General features: G+C 41.0%; 1 protein-coding gene across 3 annotated transcripts in view; it reads left to right on the top strand.

The window, feature by feature from the left end:
• Positions 1-11,139: 11,139 nt before the first annotated feature.
• Positions 11,140-22,944, top strand: part of DHX35 (DEAH-box helicase 35) — a 53,387-nt gene continuing 41,582 nt past the window's right edge. For 2 of the 3 annotated variants that reach the window (XM_019539670.1, XM_019539669.1), the window contains exons 1-7: positions 11,140-11,205; positions 13,418-13,551; positions 13,983-14,075; positions 15,002-15,079; positions 19,496-19,600; positions 20,991-21,052; positions 22,122-22,191. In XM_019539670.1, coding sequence (XP_019395215.1) covers positions 11,166-11,205; positions 13,418-13,551; positions 13,983-14,075; positions 15,002-15,079; positions 19,496-19,600; positions 20,991-21,052; positions 22,122-22,191 — 582 coding nt within the window. In that variant the 5' untranslated portion in view covers positions 11,140-11,165. Of the gene's footprint in view, positions 11,206-13,417; positions 13,552-13,982; positions 14,076-15,001; positions 15,080-19,495; positions 19,601-20,990; positions 21,053-22,121; positions 22,192-22,944 lie in introns of those variants that run through there. The other variant, XM_019539672.1, reaches the window with a different exon arrangement.

Raw genomic sequence — 22,944 nt, 5'->3', positions numbered from 1 at the left:
GCTGTACGGCTGCAAGGAGGCGGTGCGCAGGGAGATCCGCTCCGCCCGGGAGGTGAGCCCTGGTCCCGCAGCGCTGTGCACCCCCGCTGCCGGCGGGCTTGGATCCCTTGCATCGTCTTCAACTCGCGTGCCCGTCCCTGCTCTATACACCCCGAGCTGCGCATCTGTGGGCCAAGCCGCAGTAGCGGGGCTGCACGTGAAGGTCCTGGAAGCAGGGCTCCTGCTTGGCTTTTGTGGCTGGTCAGCAACCACCACAGGTGCCCCTAAGTATAGGGGTTGTAAATGTTTTCCTTTGGCCATTTTCTCTCAAAACTGCTAGGACTGGTTCAGACGAGCTAGCTGGGACCTTGCTGCTGTTGGGAATTCATTCCTATAAGAAAGGGAATCTGCAGAGTTCTTGACAAGATGTTTTCTGTGAGGGGCCTGTGAACTGGAAGTGATTCTTCACAGCTGTGTTTGTACCTCCTCCCCCTGCCCCCCAGTTAAGACCTGGTAAATTTAGCTTTAATCTCTCCTCCTGGAGAGAATGGGGCTTTTTAGTAGTATTTGGTATATGAAGAATAAATGTCGATGACAGGTTTGTGGATATTCATCAGGATCAGTCAGCTCACTTGCAGCTTCTGCTGTGTGAGTTAGTCATTGGCTCAAAATGTCAATAGTTCTGTACTGGTGACATGATGAAAACCTTCAGCTTTACATCTCATCCACTGAAATGCAAGGCAAAGTAAACCAGATCCTCATGGATGAAGATATTCCTGGGTATATTAACATCCTTTGTTCATTGAATATGTAAAATGGTCATGGATCATTGGTGATGCCACTGATCTCTTCTTTTCAGGCAGGATTTTTGAGGGAAGAACTTCTGATCCTAGCAAGGTCTCTCGGAGATGTTTAGCGCCCAGTGGGTTGCTGTTGTTTTTTGGAACCCCGAACTTGGGACACATCAGTGTGTGATACTTGAAGTTAATAACCACCTGGCCAAAGTATTTACGCTCCACTCCAATATCCACTGTATTGGGGGACTGAATTTTTAGGGGCCGCCAGTTCAGTTAGGGAAGCCTGATAGCCGAACTGCCACTCTGTCTCCATAGTAACTTCTTACTAATTGACTTGCCTGTCTTTTTGAAGCGCAGTCATGGTCCTCTGTCCTGGTTGGATCACCCTGTGGGTTGTCAACATTAAAAGACTTTAAAAATCTGTGTGACCCAGCCTTGAGGGTGAAATCATTCATGAGGAAAAAATGGGAAGACTGCACACCTGAATTAAGACCATGAGTCATGTCATTTGCTACTAAGCAAATGATAAGTTATTGCTTAATAAATGATGATTAAGTATGCAGTGGTAGAAAAGCCTGAACAACTAACAGTTGCTTTCTCAGTGCATTTCAGCTATTCAAAGTAGGTCTTGCACTCTGTGAACTGGAAAGCTGTATTTCTTTTTCACAATTCTGTATGACCTGTTTTTGTACAAGAGCAAACCAGGCTAGCAGGAATCTTAGATGTATTTTGTTTGTAAAATCAATAGATAAATGTCAAGACAGGATGAATACTCTATCAAACAGGCTCCCACTGTGGGAACCACAGGTCAATATATTTCTTTTTCCATTTTATTATGGGTCCTCTGTGCAGCGATATCATGCAAGTATTATTAATTAAAGTAACTTCTGTGTTATAAAATGGTGCGACTGACCGTCTAATATGCAGGTGCAATGCATCTACAATGGTCCTTCATGTGAGTTTGCTCTCTTAAACCTTCTGCACTTCAGTACCATGGTGCTCTCTCTCACCTGTGATGAAGAGCAGTAAAAACCCTTTCTCATTCTCAAGTTTACAAATGCTGCTTTGATTCAGCTACACACAGAGGGTATTTTGCTTTTTGGTCTTTAATTTCTTGTATGTTGATTTAAAGGAATAGGCAGTTCTGATACTGTGTCACAAGAATCTCACAACAGATTGTATCTGTCCAAAACACAACAAACAAAAGTGTCTTTGGAACAAGGTATTGAGAAGAGGAAACAAACTAGGGAGATGTTTAATTTGCAACGTAACTTGCTTTTTTTATGTTCTTCTCCACCACTTCCAAAGCTCACTCAAAAAACCACAAAATGGGTTCTTGACCTAATGTTGACTTAATGTTTTCTTCTGAACATTACTGCAGGTTATTGCCCTGGTGATGGATTCCTTCACAGACATGGATATCTTCAAAGACCTTCAAGAAGCTTGTAGCAAGAGGCATGTTAAAGTATACATACTTCTGGATCAGGCTTCATTTCCCCACTTTCTGAAAATGTGCAGCAATTTGGGAGTTAACATTGAAGAGCAAAAGGTAGGCACTGTGATTATCAAGAAAGCAGACAAATGGTTATTGGTCCTATTGCAACTATGGCATCTGAAAGTTTGAAAAAAGGAACCTTTTCAGCTACAGCCACAGCTACATATATGGCATTTGTGTAGCTCCTGATCCTGGAAAGCAAAGAATTTAATAGTACAGAAGCTGAACTCTCTATTCAGGTAGAAAATTGGTGTACAAACAATCAGCATTTTTAATTGTATGAAGATAAATGTTTTAGCTTAATGCTTATTATGGACTTGCTAAAAGAGTTCAGAGCACTCTTTCTCGGCTTGCAACTTGGCATACCAGCTATCCCATAAAGCAAACTAATTTTTGTTAGAATTGGGCACCTTAACTTGGTGATAAAGGCCTTGAGGTTTTTAGCCTAGATAACAGGATTTCTCTTCCTCCTAGGAAGTCTGAAAAAGAATTTTATTTTTGCATGAATGTCAGCTACTTAGGATTCATAAGATTCTGTCAATGAATTATTCATTAGGTCTCCGTCACTCCACTATATGTACACAAGGGAGGTTTGAGTTGTGTTTAGTACTTGGTCTTTTAAAGATGAAAGTACTAAACACTTGTGCTATTAAATGTGGCTATTAAATTATAAGATATGCTATTAAATTCTTTGCTTTCCAGGATCAGGAGCTACACACTGAGTGTGTCTGCTAACTTTAATGTTAAGGTATTTTCAGAGAGACTAAATCCTAGTTTAGATCAGGCCTGAATTTAAAAAGTGACTTAAGCAGGCAACAAAACATTGCATCTAGTGTTGTAGTACCTAAATTTTAACAGCCAGGTATGTGTATTTTTAGGTGCCCTAGCTCCTTATACAATGCATGGGGGTAAGTAAACACCCCAGAATAGGATCGTTGTGTGGCTTCCTGCTTCTCAGGCTTAATATTAATTATCCCATTGGGCAGTGCTGAGGACATGGGTGTGTATTAGCTCTAGATGCATGCAATTAATAACTTACTCAGCACTGCCATGAGGTGCCTTGCTACACTTGGAAAACACAGGCAGGAGTGCCAACCCTGACCTTGGGTACTTGCATGGTTGCACCTTTTCCTTTTTCCTTTCAAAAGAAGAAAGTAGTGATAGAATGGCATTTCTTTTAAAACATTGTCAGAGGAGAAGGTGATACCCCACTTTATTCAATGTCAGTGGAGCACTCGCCCCCGTTTCCTCTGCCTGATGGGTTTAAATCCATATCTCTTGGGACAGTACTGTAGCCACCAGAACACTGGCTATTTGAATGTGAGTAAGCACTCTTTAGTCATCCTGTTGACGTTGCTTCATTTTACAAGAAATACATTCAGATGTGTTGCGTCTGTAGGAGAGCACATGATTGCCTAGGAAATTGGTTAAGACATGGGTAGTCCTAGATACTAGTCCCTACCCCAAATAAGCATTAATGTAATTGATATTAAGATGTATATACAGTCCTTAATGTAGCCCTGGAACCAATGATCCTTCACTCGGTGAATCATGAATCCATTCGACTTTGGAAGAAAGAATTTTGACAGGATGGGTGGAGAGTGTCCCAACCTAGAAAAGCTTGTAGACTAGTGGTTATGGCAATCTTCTGAGACATGTCAGTTTGAACCCCTCCGGCAGAGGAGGGAATAAAACTAAGCACTCCTGATGTCTGGGCGAGTGCTCTGAATAAAAGACCATCACCCTCACTTTTTTTCTTTCTCTCCCTTTCTAAAAGAATGTGGCAGCTGTCACTTCACTTTTTGCGGGGGGGAGGGAGAGGGGGTGTGTGTGTGTTTTACTGAGTCCAATGCAATTGGCATTGATAAAGGCATGGTTATTTTATCAATGATACTGGTTACTGGATAGGATCCTTTGGGACTGATGCTTGGGGCAAGATAGCAGCTAGGTACCAAGCTTCTCAAGACTGAAGTATTCAAGGACAGGTAAAAGAACTGTGGATCTAAGGAGCTTCATTATAAAGTATTGAGGCACCCATGGAGCTTAAGCAGTTAGATAACAGCCAAGTGGAAATTCAAGATTACAAGTTTAGATGTAGATACCCAAATTCTTCCTGAGACTAGCTGTACCTGTCTACATCCCTTCTAGGCTCTGACCATTACTGTTTAATTTCTTGATCCAGCAAGAATTTGTAGAAGCAGTTGTTTGCCTCCCAAGAAGGGTGGCCTTTATAGTCAGTAACAACCCTTATTAGTTAAGTCTTGAGACCACTTTTGGTTGGCTTGGTACTCTTACAGTGCTCATATCTTTTAGGTGGAAAAATGTAATTGCAACTTTTCAAACTAAACATGGATGTATTTGTGTTGTTGTTGTTTTTTAAAACTAGCTGATGAGGGTCCGAAACATAAATGGAAACACGTATTATACGAGGTCAGGAGCTAAAATTGTTGGGAAGGTCCATGAAAAGTTCATGTTGGTTGATGGCATAAGGGTGACAACAGGTTCCTACAGGCAAGTACTTTACTTCATTTCATGTCCTCTCTCCCCTTCCCCCAGAAGTAATAGGAAAAAGAATTTCCTTTAAAAAATACTCTTCTTGAGCAGTCTATCACGTGAGGTGTGTATTTAAAACAAAAACAAAAAAATGTTGCTAGCAATCTGTGGTATAGCAACAATCTTGTTTTATGTATTAAAAGAACACATTATTGATAAGCTGTTACTCTTTGTGTAGGTCCATTATTCAGTTTTATCTTTATGCATTTTCTTTTTTAAAAAAATAGTTTCACATGGACTGATGGGAAACTAAACAGCAGCAACATCATAATTCTATCAGGCCAAGCAGTTGAACACTTTGACCTGGAATTCCAGATCCTTTATGCAGATTCAAAGCCCATCAACCCCCGGCTGTTGTCCTGCAGCCAAGAGTGTGAAATGGATAATCAGCTGATCAAACCATGGATATCAAAGACTTGATGAGGAAAAGCTACTTGCAAATAGAATTTTTCAACTTCAGAGCATTGTCAGGAGACATAAGAAGGAAACAGTCAGCTGTATTCTTCCGGAGAGGCAAGGCATATGTCAAGTTTTGACACACGAGCTTCTTCACCATTTGACTCGGAATGACCCTGCAGTCACGAAGCTACATTGGAGCAAAGGGAGATGAACTGTAGCTGTACTTGGACTGAAACCTGAGAATAACCTCTGGTGACCATGTCCAACTCTACTTTGAAAAAACAATGTCACAATGGTAGTAGGTGGAAAACAAGCCTCAAAGTGAGGGAATGCAATAAACAGTGGTTCCACTGCATGGCCACTGCAACATACTGCACAGTTGTATATTTTGTAGGCCTGCTTCCTCTGGTTCAGAAGTGATAATGAAAATGTCTTTAGCGTATTGTTTTAAATAATATACAATTATAAGTTATAATTCCTATTCCATGATATCTTTGAGCTTTAACATTTTAAATTAAAACTATCTTCGTATAGTGTTTGTTTTTTGGATGTTTTAAAGCATCTTGACCAAAAGTTAAGAAAAATCTGACTTTTACTTTTTAATGGTTCATGTGACCAGACTCTGGAATAGACTCCCAGCGGGAGTGGTGCAGGCACCTACCCTAGGGATCTTCTAAAGGAGACTGGACGTACACCTTGACAGGGTTATTTGATCCCAGCACTCTTTTCTGCTCAGAGCAGGGGGGCTGGACCTGATGATTTCAACAAGGTTCCTTCGAGCCCTAAAATTGTGTGAATCTGGAAAGGCCCTAATAACTTTTAATCTTCAGTCAGTTTTTTTTTTTTTTTTTTTTTTTTTAAAGAATTATTTCTTTTCACATGTTCTTCTTGGGTCAGTATCTTCTCAGCTCAGTGTCTAATTTTAAATAATGAGTTTGGGACACTCCTTGAGCTGTGATCATGTCTGAGTTCAACTATCCATTTGGTGAATGCTTTAGAAAGGGACAATAAACTGTGAAATGACATTGCTAGCTAAACCACCACATAAAGGGCAACTAAATAAGATAAACCAATGCCAGTCTAGTAAGCCTCAAATATAACTTTTCTTTATGTGAATGGCTACAGTTGGGCATAAGTTAATGTCTCAACCAGTTTTAAGCACTAGTATGATTCTTCCCATACAACTTGATCCACAGTTCACAATGAGGCATGTAAAACGTAAATGCCTATTAATAGTTACCAAATGTAAGTTGTTTTAAATGTACAAATTTCTTCTTAATTAGCACTGTATTTAAGGTGGAAAAGTCTTTATTATAATTTGACTTCTTAAATATTCATTGCTTCAAATAATTTGAAAGGTTTCAGTACAGAATGTTTATTTTTGCTGTATAAGCATTGTAAACATGCTTTACCTCATGAATTTTTTTTTGAGATGTGGAAGAAATGTTTTTGGACAAGATTCAACACAAATGGCTGAAGTTTCAAATTTATGTCTTTGCCATAAGAGGATGAAGAAATAAGAATTTTAAAATTGAATTTGGGAGTAGTCTCGGGAGTCCGATATCACATTCTGATGCTAATGCCAGCAGATTTAATGGGAATTCGGGTTGTAGCAGAGCCAAATGAGTCCTGCTTCTTTTCATGTATGCTCCACAGTCCACACCAGGTGTCCCGGCAGATCCAGGGCTCCTGCTGCTCTCAGACTGTTTCTAGAACAAATTCAGAGGGGATTTGAAATACAGGAAAATTCCCTATTACCCTTCCCTGCTTCCCTGAAAATGTATTCAACTTCAACAGGCAATCACATGGAGAAAAAAAATCAATAACATGACATTTTGAGATCCTTCTTCAAATTTTTCTAATTTAAACTAAATCTGCCCTCTTGTACTGAAAAAAGAAACCACCACCAAAACAGCCGTTGCATTAATGCACAAGTATCTTTATCAACCTAGCCTTGCAGATGGCTCCCTCAAGGGAAGTACTGGGGAGCTGCAGCAGATGCAGGAACTTGTCTTGCTTTATTGAGGCTGTGGTTTAGCAAAAATTGTAGATGTATGGCTTAACAACTGCTTGATACCAAGCAGTGGTAATCCCCACCTTACGGTGTGGAGCAGACATGTGGACACTGTACAGGAGAAACCTCAAGTCAGTGGAGAACTACTATCGACACTGCTTTCAAATCCAGTGGGAAGACAGATGCACCAACGCTAACATCCTCTTGCAAGCTAATACCCTGAGCATCAAGGTGATAATCATCCTACATCAACTCCATTGGGTTGGTCACATTATTCAGATGTCTGACTTCAGGTTGCTGGAGCAAATTTTATTTTCCCAGCTCAGTCAAGGTGTTTGCTCAACAGGAAGGCAGACAAAGCACTTCAAGGATGTCCTCAGGGTTAACTTGAAAAAATGCAACATCAGCTTCAGCTTGTGGGAGACTATCACTCAAGACTGCCCTAAATGGAAGGAAAGTCTGATGCAAGAATCTCTGTGCTTTGAAACCTTATGACGAGGGGGGAGGGAAAAGTAGGAGCAGCAGAAACGGTGTGGTTTTTAGACCAAATCAAAAATCCAGAATCATCCACCCTGCAGGGAAACATGCTATAACAGATGCTACTGATCCCAAATTGGCTTTGTCGGCCATCTTTGGACCCACAGATAAGGCAATCATGGAAGACAATCATCCTTAACCATGGGGGGAATGCTGCTGATGGCTTAAATGTTTTGCTGAATTTGGGCCTATAGCGTGACTGTTTAAACCTAATGTTTGATAGTAATTGTGGGCAACAAACAAAGAAAGTGACCAGCATGTTAATGGAAATGCTGAGGCTGTCTTAAATCTGAGTTAGGTTCTTAGGTTAACGTTAACTTGGATGTGTTGTATAGCCTGTATTTATTATAAAATACACATTTTAACCAAATATGAACTTTTATTTCTACCCAGAACTTTTACAATCTTTTTTCCTATGCCTGAAGAAGGGTGTTTGTGCCCAAAAGCTTGCAATTAAAGTTGTTTGTTTGTGAAAATCCAGTTGGTCTAATAAAAGCTGTCACCTCTACCACAAGTCCTGGTTCACTTTAACCAGGAATATATACTTAGATAGCATAATAATGATACACTACTAGATTAAAAAGCAACAAAAACTTCATTTTGTCTTCTGTACCTAATGTAACTAAAACTGATTCATTCTAATTTGCCTGAGCTATTAATATTTGACAACTTTGTGTCATGTTACTTTTTATCCTTGTGTGTATGAATACCTACCCTTTATCCATTGTTCTTTGTTGTGCAATCTCCTGCTCTTAATGTCCATTTTGTAGTCCATGTAGAATGTTCTCTCTCAGGCAAATTTACTGTTACAGAATTAAATATGTCGTATACTTCAGTATTAACAACTTGATGATTGTTTTCCCTTTATGTATGTGTAAAATTTACTCAAGAGGGTGCTGAACTCTTATTATAAGCAGTCTTTCATGCAAATAAGCTGCTATTGCTTTTGCTGTGAAAGATGCATGAAGCCATTTTATGCATATTGTAATCTACTCCTTTCTCCAGTACTGTCAGATCTTTTCTTTACTGACCGCCCCCCTATACAACCCTCCTTTTTTCCCTCTCCAGACCTGGAGGACACTACTGTGAGATGAAATGTTTTCATTTACATGTTGCCTTTATCTGCTTTAATAATGAATAAGGATTTTTTGTAATTGTAACTTCAAAATAGATCCAACAGCCGCATTGTAAAGAATAAGACTCTCGTATTTAAGTAAATCCTTTTTCTCAAGAAGTTACCTAGAGCCTTGTAAGAGTGATAAAGAACCACAAGTTTTATAAAAATTAAAAAGTTATTGGAAAGATGGTACTAACCACTAATGTTGTGTCATATCTTCATTCTGATTACAACAGTCATACAGACTTGTCTGCCAAGGTCATAAATGTAAATGATAAAGAAAAACACAGAAAGAAATGTGTCCTGGGATTGTGTATACTTGTATTATTCCCCTGCCCCCCACCCTTCTACCCAGTTACTGTATTTATACATGGTACAAAGTTTATTCCAATTGGTTTTTCTTTGGTAGTTGTAAGGGTAGATGGCCACTTCAAAATGGGAAGTTTGATCTTCAAAAATTGTGGATAGTGGCTTTCTTTCCAGGTAATCTGCTATGGATTATGGTGATTATGGAAGAGGATGGAGATGACCTATTTGTGTGGCTGTAGGGGACAGAGCTGGAAGCCATGATCTTAAACTACAGCGGAGGAAATTCAGATGCGAGATTAGGATGAATTTTCAGTATAGGAAAGTGGGTCAAGGACTGGGACAGGCTCCAGAGCTGTTGTGGGATCTCCATCCCTGGAGCTGTGCAAGAACAGATTGGACAGACTTGAGAGTTGAGTTCTGCTTTCCCACAACAACCGAAAAAGCTTAAACTCCTGTCCTCCAAGGGCTGACTAAGCACTGGCTGTGCTTGAAAATCCCCATCCTTTATAGCTGTCTGTCAGTGCTAGGGTGATCACCTTTTCACAATGCAAAAGTGGGACGCTGAGACTCCCTACCCTGCTTTATCCTCCCATGCTGGGTCCTACCTACTGGGCTACAGAGGCCCTGGAGGGAGGGCAGCAGGACTGGGAGCCCCAACCCACAATGGGCAGCCCACATTTTATTTATAAGAAAAATTTTTCATGTTCCAACTCAAATTGGCCAAATCCATGAGTCATTCAGAACCATGTGTGGCCCTACTACCAGCAACTATTTTCTACCCCCGCCTGAGGCTTCAGATGCTTCCAAAGCCTTTGGCAGGCATCCTACGTGCAGGCCCAAGCCTGGAGGCTTGAGGTTTGGATGCCCCTGAGTTTTGCTTGACCTCAGCCGTACAGCTGCAGGAGCAAGCTAGGGAGGTGCCTCCTATTTCCATAAAGTGGGCATAAAGCCAAGATCTTCCCACTGGAAATGAAAGTGGAAGGTTAACTATATACAGGCAACCCTGCTTAGTGCTCTTAATTGGTTCCTGAAAAACCAAGTGTTAAGTGAAACTGAAAGTATCTGGCAACCCAACATGGTGACTGGAAGTGTTGTAACGAAAGTCACTGAGCACTAAATGAACTCAGGTATCAATTTGAGTGTTATAGTAGAACAGTGCTAAACAAAACAGCGTTAAGCGGGGGGTTACATTTAGTCAAGTACTACCCACGAATGCTGTGGGGCCTGGTGAGCTCCTGCAGACGGCTGTGGTGGTACTGCTGGTGGCAAGTGGGAAGCTCCTGCAGGCTGCTGCAGTGCTGTCGGTGGCAGGGGTTTACAGATGCTGCCAGCAGCCAGTGGCAATCGAAGACCACCTACCTGTAGATGCCTTTGGCAGTGAGCAGTAATTGTCCTCGGGTGCCGTGGGCAGTGTTAGCCATGCCTTTTTGCACCCACTACGCATCTACCAATGATACTACCCTTGCCAGAAAACTGGTTATCCCCAGCGACTAGGAAAACGGCCTTCGCAGTCACGGTTTTTCGGCTGCCCGCATCTGCCCTGCACACAGATGAGGAGGGGCATAGGTGCCCCACAGGGTACCCTCCTCCCGGGAACGCGCAGCCGTGCGAGTAGGAGCCAGCCCCTGCCTCAGCTGCCAGCCCTGCCCCCGGTCCCTGCCTCACTTGGGGGCCTCAACCTGCCCCACAGACAGCGGGGGCCAAGCCGCCCCTTCCATGCCGGGGCTCCGCCAGGCCTTAAGGGGAAGCCCTCTCCGCCCCGTGTTTTTCTCCTTCAAAGGAACACCCCGCGCTTTGGTGGCAAACAGAAACCCGCCCCCGACCTCAACCCGGGGGCCGCTGCCACGCGCGGGAATCGGGGCAAGCGTTGCTCGGGAGGGGGTGAGGCGCTTGCTCCGGAGGGGGCGGGGCGTGCCCGCACCACGTGACACCACCGCCCGCGTCCTCCTGGCCCCTCCCCCCAAGATGGCGGCGCCCGCGGGCCCGGGGAAGTTCTGGAAGCCGGGTAAGGGCCGGAGCTGCGGCCTTCCCCCCGGGCGGGGGTGGGTCCGTCGTGCCGGGCTCCCGGGACTGCCCCTTCCTCGGGTGCACGCGCCCCCTCCGACCCCGGCCGTGGGGCGCGCCTGCCTGGCGCCTCGATGCCGCCGCCGTGGTGTGGGCGGCGTCCTGCCCCGGGCTCAGTTTCCACGTGCCCTGAGGAGCTCCCGTCACCGCCCCCATTGCAGGGGGTCCCGCCAGCCACAGCGTTGCTTGACCCCGGGCCCCGCACCGCTAGCACCGGCCGCGCTGCGGGGTTTAAGCAGGGGAGAAGAGGCAGTGGGTACCTGTGTACCTTTATGGATGTGAGGCGCCACCTTGGAAGCTGCTAGCCCCTTGTTTTCAGGCCTTATTTTTTTTGCCTATAGAAAGACAGCAGAGCAGTTTCCTTGTTGCAAATAACTAAGGCAGGCCCCAGCCCCAGATGTCAAGTTGAAATCTCTGGGTTTCACCCGGTGGATCGCGGTCGTCCATTGAACCGTGCTACTGCTGTGGTGCTCGCCCTCTGGAATCTGCTGCCCTGTGCATCTCGCTGCTGGCGGGTCTGGGTCAGACCCGTCTCATCAACTGGACACGGGCGATGTCGAGAGCTGTCGTTGGGTTCCCGAATTAACAGCGTGTGGTTAACATAAGGGGCAGTTTGCCTCTTGCAGCTGCTGTTTAGGGCAGTGTTTTTTTCAAGCTTTTTAGAGCTTAAGGCAACCCTCCAGAGATACCAGTGTGTGGTTTCCACTCATTTTTTGATAGTAAAACAGTAGTGCAACAGAAAAATAACTAAGAACCTAGAAAGATCACAAGAAGGTACAGTGTTTTTGACACTATGAATTAATCTTTGAACTCTCTGGGTCTATCCTATGAATCATGTTTGCATACCTAATGTGCTAATACTATGATCTTTTGAAAGGATCTCTAAGCACCTCAGGGTGCGATGGTTAAGAATTGCTGGTCTGAGTCTTGAATTTCTCCTGGGTGGGGAGGGTGCAGGGGGTGTGAAGTCCCCACTTGTCCCACATCTGTTATGCACTTGTTGGGGATTGTGCCTCAAATAGTGGCAGCAAAAACATGACATCCCCCTGCAAGCAATTGGACCTGGTCAGTGAGACTTGCTGGATCTGAACTGATTATTTAAACCAAATAATTACCCTGGGGTATGTCCTGGAACAAGGAGCTGCCCTGGAACAAAGATTCATTTCTCAATAGCTTATGAATATGGTGAGCAGTTGAGCAGTACATGTAGGTGAATGAATGAATTTATCTATATAATGAATTGCAGCACACATGTATTTGAGTGCATGTATTAATGTGCTGTGCTGTGGATATGTTCTGTGGTTTAGCCCTATGAAAATAAGCAGCACACTGTCAAAGGGAATGCATGCATGCTTAGAGGTATCATCTAACTTTCAAGTAGGCAAGTACCAAATGTTATGATCCATCGCTGTTTTAAAAACTTGTTTGCATAATTCATTTTGTTATTAGAAGAACTGTATTTAATTTCTCTTTTAAACTGGTTTAAACCAATGTAAAGATTTCCTGGCAGTGTGGTTAGGACCTCATTGTTTTAAAAGAATACAGTTTAAGCCCTTAAGTATGTGTGGCCAGAAAGATCCATGATGCAGTCAAATTGAGTATCACAGGAGACTGCTGATGATCATTCCTTTCACGGGAATTTTCCGCACACTAATCTTACTCACATGATTCAACATTTTCAGCTGTCAGTAGTTTTTGTAGTATGCTAGGGGAGGAATGCATTATGTTTTAGTTTCTGAGCTAAACTTAGGTCCAAAGTAAACGATATGCCTTCTCAAGCAGGCAGGGTGGGAGGTGTTGTAGAATAGTATACTGGGAAATATACTGAGGAATAGAGTATATGAAATTCTTTAAAGAAAAGAACAGAGTCACTAAAGTAACAAGAATTTTATATATTTTTCACAATTTTTTGTTTTCTGGAGCATCTTATTTTTCTTGTGAAGATTCAGAGATATTTACATAGCTCTTTAGCAAAAATGTAAATCTACACCTGAACTAAAAAGTTCCTTTTTTAAGGTTAACAAATACATTTATAATGTTAGAGGTGCTTAATAGCTTATTAAGTCAGGCATTTCCCTTAAAAGTTTTTTTGTCTGAGGTAGACTGTGAAGGCCAATGTTCTATCATTTTCCTATTAAAATTGTCGTATATAGGCACAGAAGGTCCTGGTGTCAGCATCTCAGAGGAGAGACAGAGCACTTCTGAAATTAATGGTGTAAACATCATCTATAATCCTTATGCTTCTCTTTCTATTGAACAACAGAGACAAAAATTGCCAATTTTTAAGGTATGAACAGACTTTTTGTTGTGCACATATCTTGCATGATGCCTGTTTTCTATACATTGTTTCCGATTTTCTCTCTCCATCATCACTTTATAACTTGAAACAAAGTAAGGGAAATCACCTTTCTTTTATTTTCTTTCGTTTTTTGTTCAGTTTTTGGCAGGTGACTTTGTTGTCTTTTATTACAAACTGTGGAGATTTATGTTCAACTATTGTTGTGTGCCATATGAAAAATATCTTATTAGAAAACTTAAAAGTTGTTTAGAGCTTGCTGTCAAAAAACTAAGTAACAGTAACTTACTGGCATAAGTAAGTTACTGTTACATAAGCATCATTCTTACATTACATAAGCACCATTACAGTACATAAGCATCATTCTTAGATATTTATTGACGTTTCTTTTCTGCAAAATTGAATGTCTTCCTCCTGTCCAGCTTAGAAATCACATACTGTACCTGGTGGAAAACTATCAGACTCTGGTGATTGTTGGAGAAACAGGATGTGGCAAAACCACCCAGATCCCACAAGTGAGTGAGATTATAACTTGGCAAAATTGTACTCTCTCAGATCTTATATGGGAAGCCACCCCAGATGTCACCATAGTGCATTGTAGTTTAGGGACTAGTCATGATTGTATGCAAGTCCAAGAGAGGGGAGGAACATACCTATAAGCAATTGAAAGTTGGCACTGAAATGGTATGACATATTCTGCCCCATCAGTTATTGGCTCAGACTTGGGCCATTGATTTATCTTACAAAATGCAGCTTCTTAACTAGGTGGCAGACTATTGTCTGTGTATTTCTTAAATTTATTACCTTTTCAGATTATTTAAAATGAGAGACAACTTTCAGTCAGGATCTTCATAATTCTCTGTTTTTTTTTAATTTACTGTGCTCCATTCCTAGAGAATTGTATCAACTTGGGGGGATATTTTTCATGTTTTTATTGCATTTTTCATTTTCTGTTACATTATTGATCAGTATAAAGTATTGATAAAAAAAAGAATCATGATTGGTCAAGAATGTAAAATTAACTTGTCAGATCCCACATACCAGCAAAACTAGTGAGGTATATTACCTGCTTCAAGTGTGAATACTTTACTAAAATTTAGAAAATCGTACTGGGTAGAGGCTACAAAATAAAGAGGGGAAGGAAATATTTAAAGAGCAATGCTTTGCACTTTTGCAATTCCTGTTACCTGAATTTCCTGAAGTGCTTTCTAACTGCTAATGCTCTTATAAAATAGATACAGTAATATATTTGTTTATTTAGGTATATTGTAGAGGTATAGGGTTCACTAATGCAATCATTAAATAATTTATTTGAGATCATACAGATCAATGTTAGAACCAGGAATAAATCTCAGGAGTCCAAACATTAAGTAGTTTGCTCCAAAAATTAGATAATTGCCTCATATAACTAATTAATTCCATGTCTCCAATATGCTTGCAGTACTTAGCAGAAGCTGGCTGGACGGCCGAAGGGAGGGTAGTTGGAGTGACTCAGCCTCGCAGAGTTGCTGCTGTTTCAGTGAGTTTCTCCAGTTCTAAATTTCCCTGTTTGCTGAAAAAGTTGCTGTTGCATCTTCAAGTTCAAGTTTTTCTTCTACTGATTCTCTTTTGTCAGAATGTTCAGAAACTCTAAATTCAGTACAAATTTTGCTTTGTCAAATGTGGCCCTACCATAGAAAACGTTTGAGTCTACACTGGGTGTTGGCAAAATACTGCCTGTGAGGCACATCTGGCCTGTGGCAGGTCCCTTGGTCCTGCCTGGGCCAGGCACTGTCCAGCTGTGACACATGGGCATACAGCTTGGCTGGGACTTTACTGCCCAAGTGGCAGTGGCAGGACATGCCACAGGTGGGCAGTGTGAATCAGGCCAGGGCGGGGCTGTGCCCACATTCTGGCTGATCTGCTCCAGCGGGGGTGAGTCTGGAGCAGGTATGGGGTGCGCTGGGGCTTTTGGCAGTGGCAGGGAGGTGTGTCAGAGTTCATGGGCTCCAAACTGTTGTGGAACAGGGGTGGGTGCTGGCCAGCTCAGGGGAGGCACACATGAGGGGGCTTCCATGAACACCCTATCACACCCACAAACCCTCTTTTGCAAACCCCACAACTACACCCTTCCCTACACACAATCACGCACCCCACAAACACTGCACCCACCAATGCCCTTCCTCAACAAACCCCACACCTCTCCCCACATGCATCCCCCCACATTCACAGACACCTGTGCATCTCTAGGGGGAGTCCCCTCTTATTGCTATGTGCACACACCCCACCATACACGTGCACACACCCACAGCCCCCCCACAAACCCCATACCCACTCACACACACCAAAACATCCCCACAAATCCTCTATACCCACACATACCCTCATGCCCACATACACCCCCCCCCACAAAACCACCCACCCACATCCACACCACCCCACGTCCACATATACCTCCAGCTCCCCACAAAGCCCATACTCCCTACACCCCACACCCCACTATACAAGAGTAAGATTTCATTTTGAGCTATTATGCAATCACCTCTGTGTATATATACAACACAAACGTGCACAAATCAGGACAAAAATATTAAAATAAATTGAAATATGTTACTGTCAATGTTTGATTTTTAGGTATCTAATTTGTTTTTTTTTCCAGTTCCAAGATTGCATACCCCCTTCCCAAAAGGAGTACTTCTTGGGGGCAAGGGAAACCGCTTCTAGTGGCATAGGTCAGATATTAGAGGGTAGGACTTTTGATTTCAAGAGGGCAGCCAGGATGTGGGGCACCTGCCAACGGGTGTCCTTCACAGCTCACCAACCTTGTTAAGTCGCCATCCATCAGAAATAATTGCCTGCCCCTGTCTACATACTGATGTAGGTTAATTTACTAATTGTTTCTCTCTAATTGGGATGGAGATTCATTTGTAAACACAAATTTCTACTTCTTGTTATTGCAATTCCTGGCATGATAGAGTGTGGCTCAGTTCAACCGGACTAGCAGGCATTGCCAAATAGCTTGTCAGATCTGGAATGGCAAAAGTAGATCTTATGAGCTAGAACTGAGAGACATCTGCTGAGTTGTGTGTAGGAAGCTGGTGCTGTGCTTTGTTTGTGAATGAGACCATTATTAATTCGTCATGGTCTTCAAACACCCACAAAAATAAGTGGTGGTAGAAAAGTGTAATGACATAATGGAATATTGGGAAGATTGTGATCTGTTTATGTGTCTAGTACCCCTTATCTAAATTTTTGTTCTGTTGTATTAGGTTTCTCTGATAACCTGTTCATCATACTGATTCTTTCTATGTTCTCTTAATTGCTGAGCTTTAACTCATGGGTTTAAGTTTCAGTCCATTGCAGCATTCAACTTTTGCCCCAAATAACTGTCACTCTTGGCCATTTTGTGCAACTTTCTTTGCCATACTCAACCTGTCCCTAGTTATAGTACATTATATCCACATATTGTACCTAATGCCTATGCTGTCCATTACACTGTAAATTTGTTGTACATACAGTTCATGAGCCTGGACTTCTGGAAAAATAAACACTTGGTAGGTTCCTTTTTCCCTGTCAAGCTGAATTGCTGATCTTTTGTTTGTCATAATCTTTTGTCTGCCATCCATCATGAAGGACTGGAACCTAATGCTTGAGTGAGCTTTTCCTTCAGCTCTTCTCCATTCTTATCTTCAATAATATGCCTAATTGCCTGGGCAGTGCAGTACCTGAGGTACTGTATAAAATGCAGAAACTTGCATGAACTTTGTGTGTTTACTCTCCAATTTGACTTGGATCTGTTTTAAATCAAGACATTTTAGCCTTTTAGCTTAAAACTAAGTATATGATCATGGAGGAATCTTGCTTGCTGTACGAACACGCTTGTGATTTCTCTGGAATTCATGGCCAATGTAGAGAGATGGGAAGCATGTGATTTAATTTATTACTTTGAGTAATTGAAATTGATGTCTGATAAAGCAGACCATTCATCTGCTATATCCAGTAAAGGATGGAGGTCATCAAAAGGGGAAAGAGGCAGTTGCAATGATATAAACTCCTGCAAGCTCTGCTGAATTAACCAAGCTGAAATGTAGAGGTATTTACTTGTGTTGTGTGAGGAATAGTGCCAAGAAGAGTGTGTTTGAGATCCTGGGTTCGTGAAGGAATTCATGGAATAATGACTAATAGAAATAGCAGACAGGTCAGCACGAAGGAGACATTTTCATGACCAAAGTATGCCCGTGCAGACTATTTAAAAAAAAAAACCTGTCAAAATTTAAAAGAGGATTATTTATGTAACTGAAAACAGCATACTGCTGACAAACTTAATAGAACAAACATCCATGTTTGTCCCTTTTGCAGTGGCTTTAGTTTTTAAACATAGGTTTTCTTTTGTTGCACTTGCTGTTCTACTGTCCAGTAATACATTCTGGCCAACATAATAGCATCTGGTTAATCAAGTTTGAAGCTTTTGTCTCTTGATATGGTGGTTCAGTATGTTGAAAATTTTGATTTAAAGAGCAAATTTTTCTTCATTTCTCTGTTAAATATTTGCACCTTACATCAGCAGTGGGAGATTTTTAGTTTGATTCTTAATGTCTACTGTCTTCCTTAGCAAAAGGTTAGATATCAGAAGCAAATATTCCACCACTTTTTGTTTTTTGGGTCAGTTTAGCTCAGCAATTGAATATAATTTGTCAGCAGAATATGGTCACCTTCTCTATACACATATCCGCATTTAGTCTCTTTTGATTCTTAATATTGCTGGCAACTTGGATGCTATTTTCTGAATGGGAAACAAAAATATATTACTACTGGGATAACTGAATGTGCCAGCAGGCAAATGCTGGTTTTATAATTATTGTTTAGAAAAGGCTGTTTGAACAGCCATAAATGCTGCTACAAATGGAAATTTCCCTCTTCCCCAACAAGAAATTCAGCTGGAGCTGAGACTGTTTCATAGATGATAAATGTCTATGCGGCACAGAGAAGGTGTAAATTGATTCAGCGTGTTTGCAGAAATAAAACATTGGTTTTTGCATAAAATGACACTAACAATGTCATTTGCATGCATTTGATTTTGCAGGTGATAACTTTTGTCAGTGTTTCACGGCCAGCATTTGGATTAATACAGTTTCTTGAATTAACTTCTAAACGCTCAGTTTCAAATGTTTAAGGGTATTTTTCCTTTTATTTAGCAGAGGCTATTCTTCCCCTCCCCACTTCTTTAGTGTGCTTATTTTAAATTGATCAGTGAAAGCTGTAATCAGGGTCACAGGCAATTTTTATCAATGGTGCAGTTACCAGAGTATATACAGTTGAGAATTAAACCCTGTAAGTTTGATTCACCTTTTCTTAGCACCCATCAATAGAAGTTCCAGATTACTCGAGGTAAAATAGTTCAGTGGAATCCTTTCTATGTATTCTGGCTGCTGTGAGACTGGTTGGGGAAGTCTCTACCTCAGAGGGTTAATAAATGGCTCTATGTGTTTTCACTTTATCCTTCTGTCAGCTGTCTGGGTGCTTTGAGAAACTCTTTTCCCAGTTTTAGCCTTTCCCACAGGCTGTGTCCTCTGTCACAGCCAGTCAGCTCCTTAGCTTTCTGAAGTAGAAACAGATATAAATTGTCCTGGTGCTTGTTGGTTTTGCTGTCATTTAATTTTCTGTGAACATTTGTTCTATTTTCTCAGGAGGTGTTCTCTTATTTTGGAACTGCTAAAATGTCCTATTTATCAGTTGTATCAAAATGTTTTATTTTTTTAAACTATAGAAAGTTAACCATGCTGTTGTGCAGAGTGAATTTTCTTAGTTCATCAGGAGCAATTCAGTGTAAAGACCTTTGTTTTCTTATTACATGACTCCTTTAGCTGTTCATAAACACTGATATCAAAGAAGTTTGTGGTAAACTATCTTCCTTATTACTGTCTGTCTGTTTCTTGGGTGTTGCATTTTCTTTTAGGTTGCAGGCCGAGTGGCTGAGGAAAGAGGCGCTATGCTGGGTCATGATGTTGGATATTGTATTCGTTTTGATGATTGCACAGACCCTCAGGCTACAAGAATTAAGGTGAAACTTGAGCAGATTTCAGGTATCCTAAAATGGTTAGCCGAAGCTCACAAGGTGCTTTTGCAAATGCTTTGTAATGTCTGATGAGATTGATATGTTAGATAGTACTCATGTAGATGAGGAAACTGAAACATTGGCAGGTTAATTGTCCAGAATCAAGCCAGTGGGTCAAAAGTAGAATGAGGAATAGGTGTGCGGCTCCCTGCTAGAACATTACATTCACAACTGTCAATATTTTTAGACTTTATTAAAGAAGGTGGTGTAGTGTTTTATTATGCTATCTATTTCTGGATAATAGATCAGCTCTTTGATAGAGCAAATTTTTAAGGAGTGGAGCATGAGTTTTCATTCCACTTTTATATATGTTTTTCTCGTTGTTCAGCACAGTCAATACCAGCAGCCATTTAAAACCCATAGGAGGTTTTTCAAGGTGGTTAAGATCAGATCAGATTGCTGCAGTGTTTGTGAAACTTGATAACAGCGAAGCAGTAATGTAGGTCTGCAGTGAGTCAACGTTAAACCCCAGCATCACCTGAATTACAGAATTAGATTAAAAGTGCAGTAAGTTAGAGAATTAATAGACAAGTTGAAGGTGACTTCCTGTGAACGAGAGCACTCTTCATGGCTGTATTTTAAATTATCACAGTGAGCCACATTGAAGTTACTGGTGCTGTGTAGAAAAGAGTCTTTTTCAGTGGGCTAAAAGCAACTATTAGGTTTTATATAATACTTTCTCATTAATAAAGCTTCATCAACAGACTTACCAACTGTAAGTAATTTTGAGAAGCAGCGTAAAAGAGTGGAAAGACATTTGTTTGCAAAACAATTTTTTTTTTTTTATGGATTCTGGGATTGGGTATTGGGAATACGAAGTTTTTTCACCCCAGTGCCATAGGTTCATGTCCAACTCATGAGCATAGTTCAGCAGGTCTATTTTCTGAATAAACCAACCATGGTTTTTGTGTCCAGATCCAGACTAGCCAAAAATCATTACTTTGGTGCTTCTCAGAGATTTTGTGAAAAGCTGGCATATTGTTTAGCTAATAAGGAGAATGTTTGCATCTCAAAGAGTATGAATCTCTAGATGTGGCAGGTTGAAGCACCACCTCTGAATTTATTTATTTAAATAACGAGCTTACTTTCAAGCTACTTCAGCATCTCTTGTTTGCAGTTTACTTGAGTGTTGAGAAACACATGGATTTCTTTTATACCTGGTGCTTAAGGGAGTGAAAATCAAGTAGAAAAGTACTTGGAGGTAATAAAAAATGCAATTAAAATGCATCTTTCAATCCAGAACACTCATTGGTTTCTTACAAATAGGGCATGAAAATAGCTTTTTCAGTTCAGATTGTTCCTAGAGATAACTAATTTTCCCTTTGTTTGTTTTCAGTTTCTGACTGATGGTATGTTGGTGAGGGAGATGATGGCCGACCCATTACTAACAAGATACAGGTAAAGATATGTACACTGATGACAGAAACCTATGGCAATTGACTTTTTTTTCAGTTTAGAGAGCAGTTAATAACCACCATTTTTGCAACCCAAATTGAAGACTGTTTTTGAGTTTTAATGTCAGATGTATTTTAGAGAATTGCCAACTAACAACCCACATTTTCTGTTTTAGATCAAATGTATTTGAATATAAAGTCCTGGAAAGCGAGGCTTGTAATGGGAATGAAAAGTACCAATCTAATAATGAGGTTCTGCTCTGGGAGGTGTGGGAGTACCAGTAGAACTGCAGTGAGATTATTGTAGAACCTCAGAGGAGCTGTAAGTCTCTCAGTGAAGTTTAGCTGAAATCAGTCGTTTTATTTTTCACAACAATTCTGGCAGACATGATATGAAAGTGAAACTGGGTTCCTTGTGCTTTCACTCACCAGTGACAGGAAACCTGGTTAATGATCTGTTGATTATCCATAGGACAGAATATAATTCAGGGTCAGCAGGAGTGAGAAGCAGCATAAAAATACTTGGATTGGTTGACTGAGGAGGGTCATCTTTCCATGTATTGACTTTTCAGAGTAGAACTGTAGTTGCATTGCTTAAATGTAAACTGGAACCCATAAAAGAATAAATGTAGATTGTGTTTTTTAAAAGTGGGCTTGGTGCCATGCCTTCTTGTCCTTTTTTGTTTTTTTCCACTTGGAAAAATGAAGGGATTTTTTTTGTTTGTTTTTTTTAACTTTTCTCTGTTGCTATTCCATTTATCGTGCAGCTTTTCCTAAGCAACCAAGCCAAATAAAGTTTTCAAACCCAGGCTAATCGAAAGGGTTCAAAATCAGGCAAAATAAAAGTTTACCTATTCCTTCTTGTACTGCCTATTAGTATGGTTGATAAATTATAGGGAATTTAAATGAGTAGCTTCCTGTGTTCCCTCTGCTTTTTTTAAATAGGTTTAGCTAAAAGCATGAAGTTGTCTTTAACATTCTAGGTATTCCTCTGAAAATGTGTAGGTATGAAACTGTCTTGGCTCCGGTGTCAAATCTGATTATAGAAACTGTCTTTCTGCTTTGATCCACAGTGTCCTCATGCTGGATGAAGCGCATGAAAGAACCCTGTATACAGACATTGCCATTGGCTTATTAAAAAAGGTCATTCTTTTAATTTCTCTTTTCTCTTTTTGTGTTTTTTCCGTCACTTTCCATCCATTTGGGCACAGCTTTGTGACCCAAGGATTTTAATGCTCCTATCATGCTGCTGTCTTACAAAATATAAGGTATTCAGCTAGTCCCTTGCTACCACACAAGGTCTACCCTGTTTCCTCCATAACCCACCACTTCTATACTCTCTTCCCTTTGAGTCAAAGTGCAGTCTTTTTCCATTGCTGATGATCATGCTTCCCCATGAATAATTTCCTATAAAGGTATTGGCACCATTGAAGATGGAATTCCTCTCTTCCATCTGGTATCAAGACCAAAATTACAATGTTAATTTTAGAACTGCCACTGCTTGGCCTATTCTGATCTTTGAAAAATGGTCCTTGTACAATCCTCCTTAAATAGATAGTTCTTGGGTATACAATGAAGTTTGGTGTAGTTGTGCTCACTAGATAAGCTTTGACTCATTCAGTTGTCCCATGTCTTGTTAAAGTCTGTGGTTTGCAGAAATTATAGAAAAACAGCTCTCTCAAGCCTTTTAAAAATGGAATATACAGCATGTGTACTATTCTTTCCCTCTTGTCCTTTTTTCCCTCTTGCCCGCGCTGTTCAATTTCTTTATCAGCGATTTGGACGATGGGTTGAAAAGCAACCTGTTTAAATTTGCTGATGGTACCAAAATTTGGGGTGAGGTGAGCACGCTAGTAGGGAGGGAAAGACTGCAGCAAGACCTGGATAGGTTGCAGG

This window comes from Crocodylus porosus, unplaced genomic scaffold (assembly GCF_001723895.1).
Source record: "Crocodylus porosus isolate Cpor-Errol unplaced genomic scaffold, CroPor_comp1, whole genome shotgun sequence".
Classification (NCBI taxonomy): domain Eukaryota; kingdom Metazoa; phylum Chordata; order Crocodylia; family Crocodylidae; genus Crocodylus; species Crocodylus porosus.
Note: the sequence above shows the minus strand (reverse complement) of the source record. Positions and strands in the feature narration are given on the sequence as shown.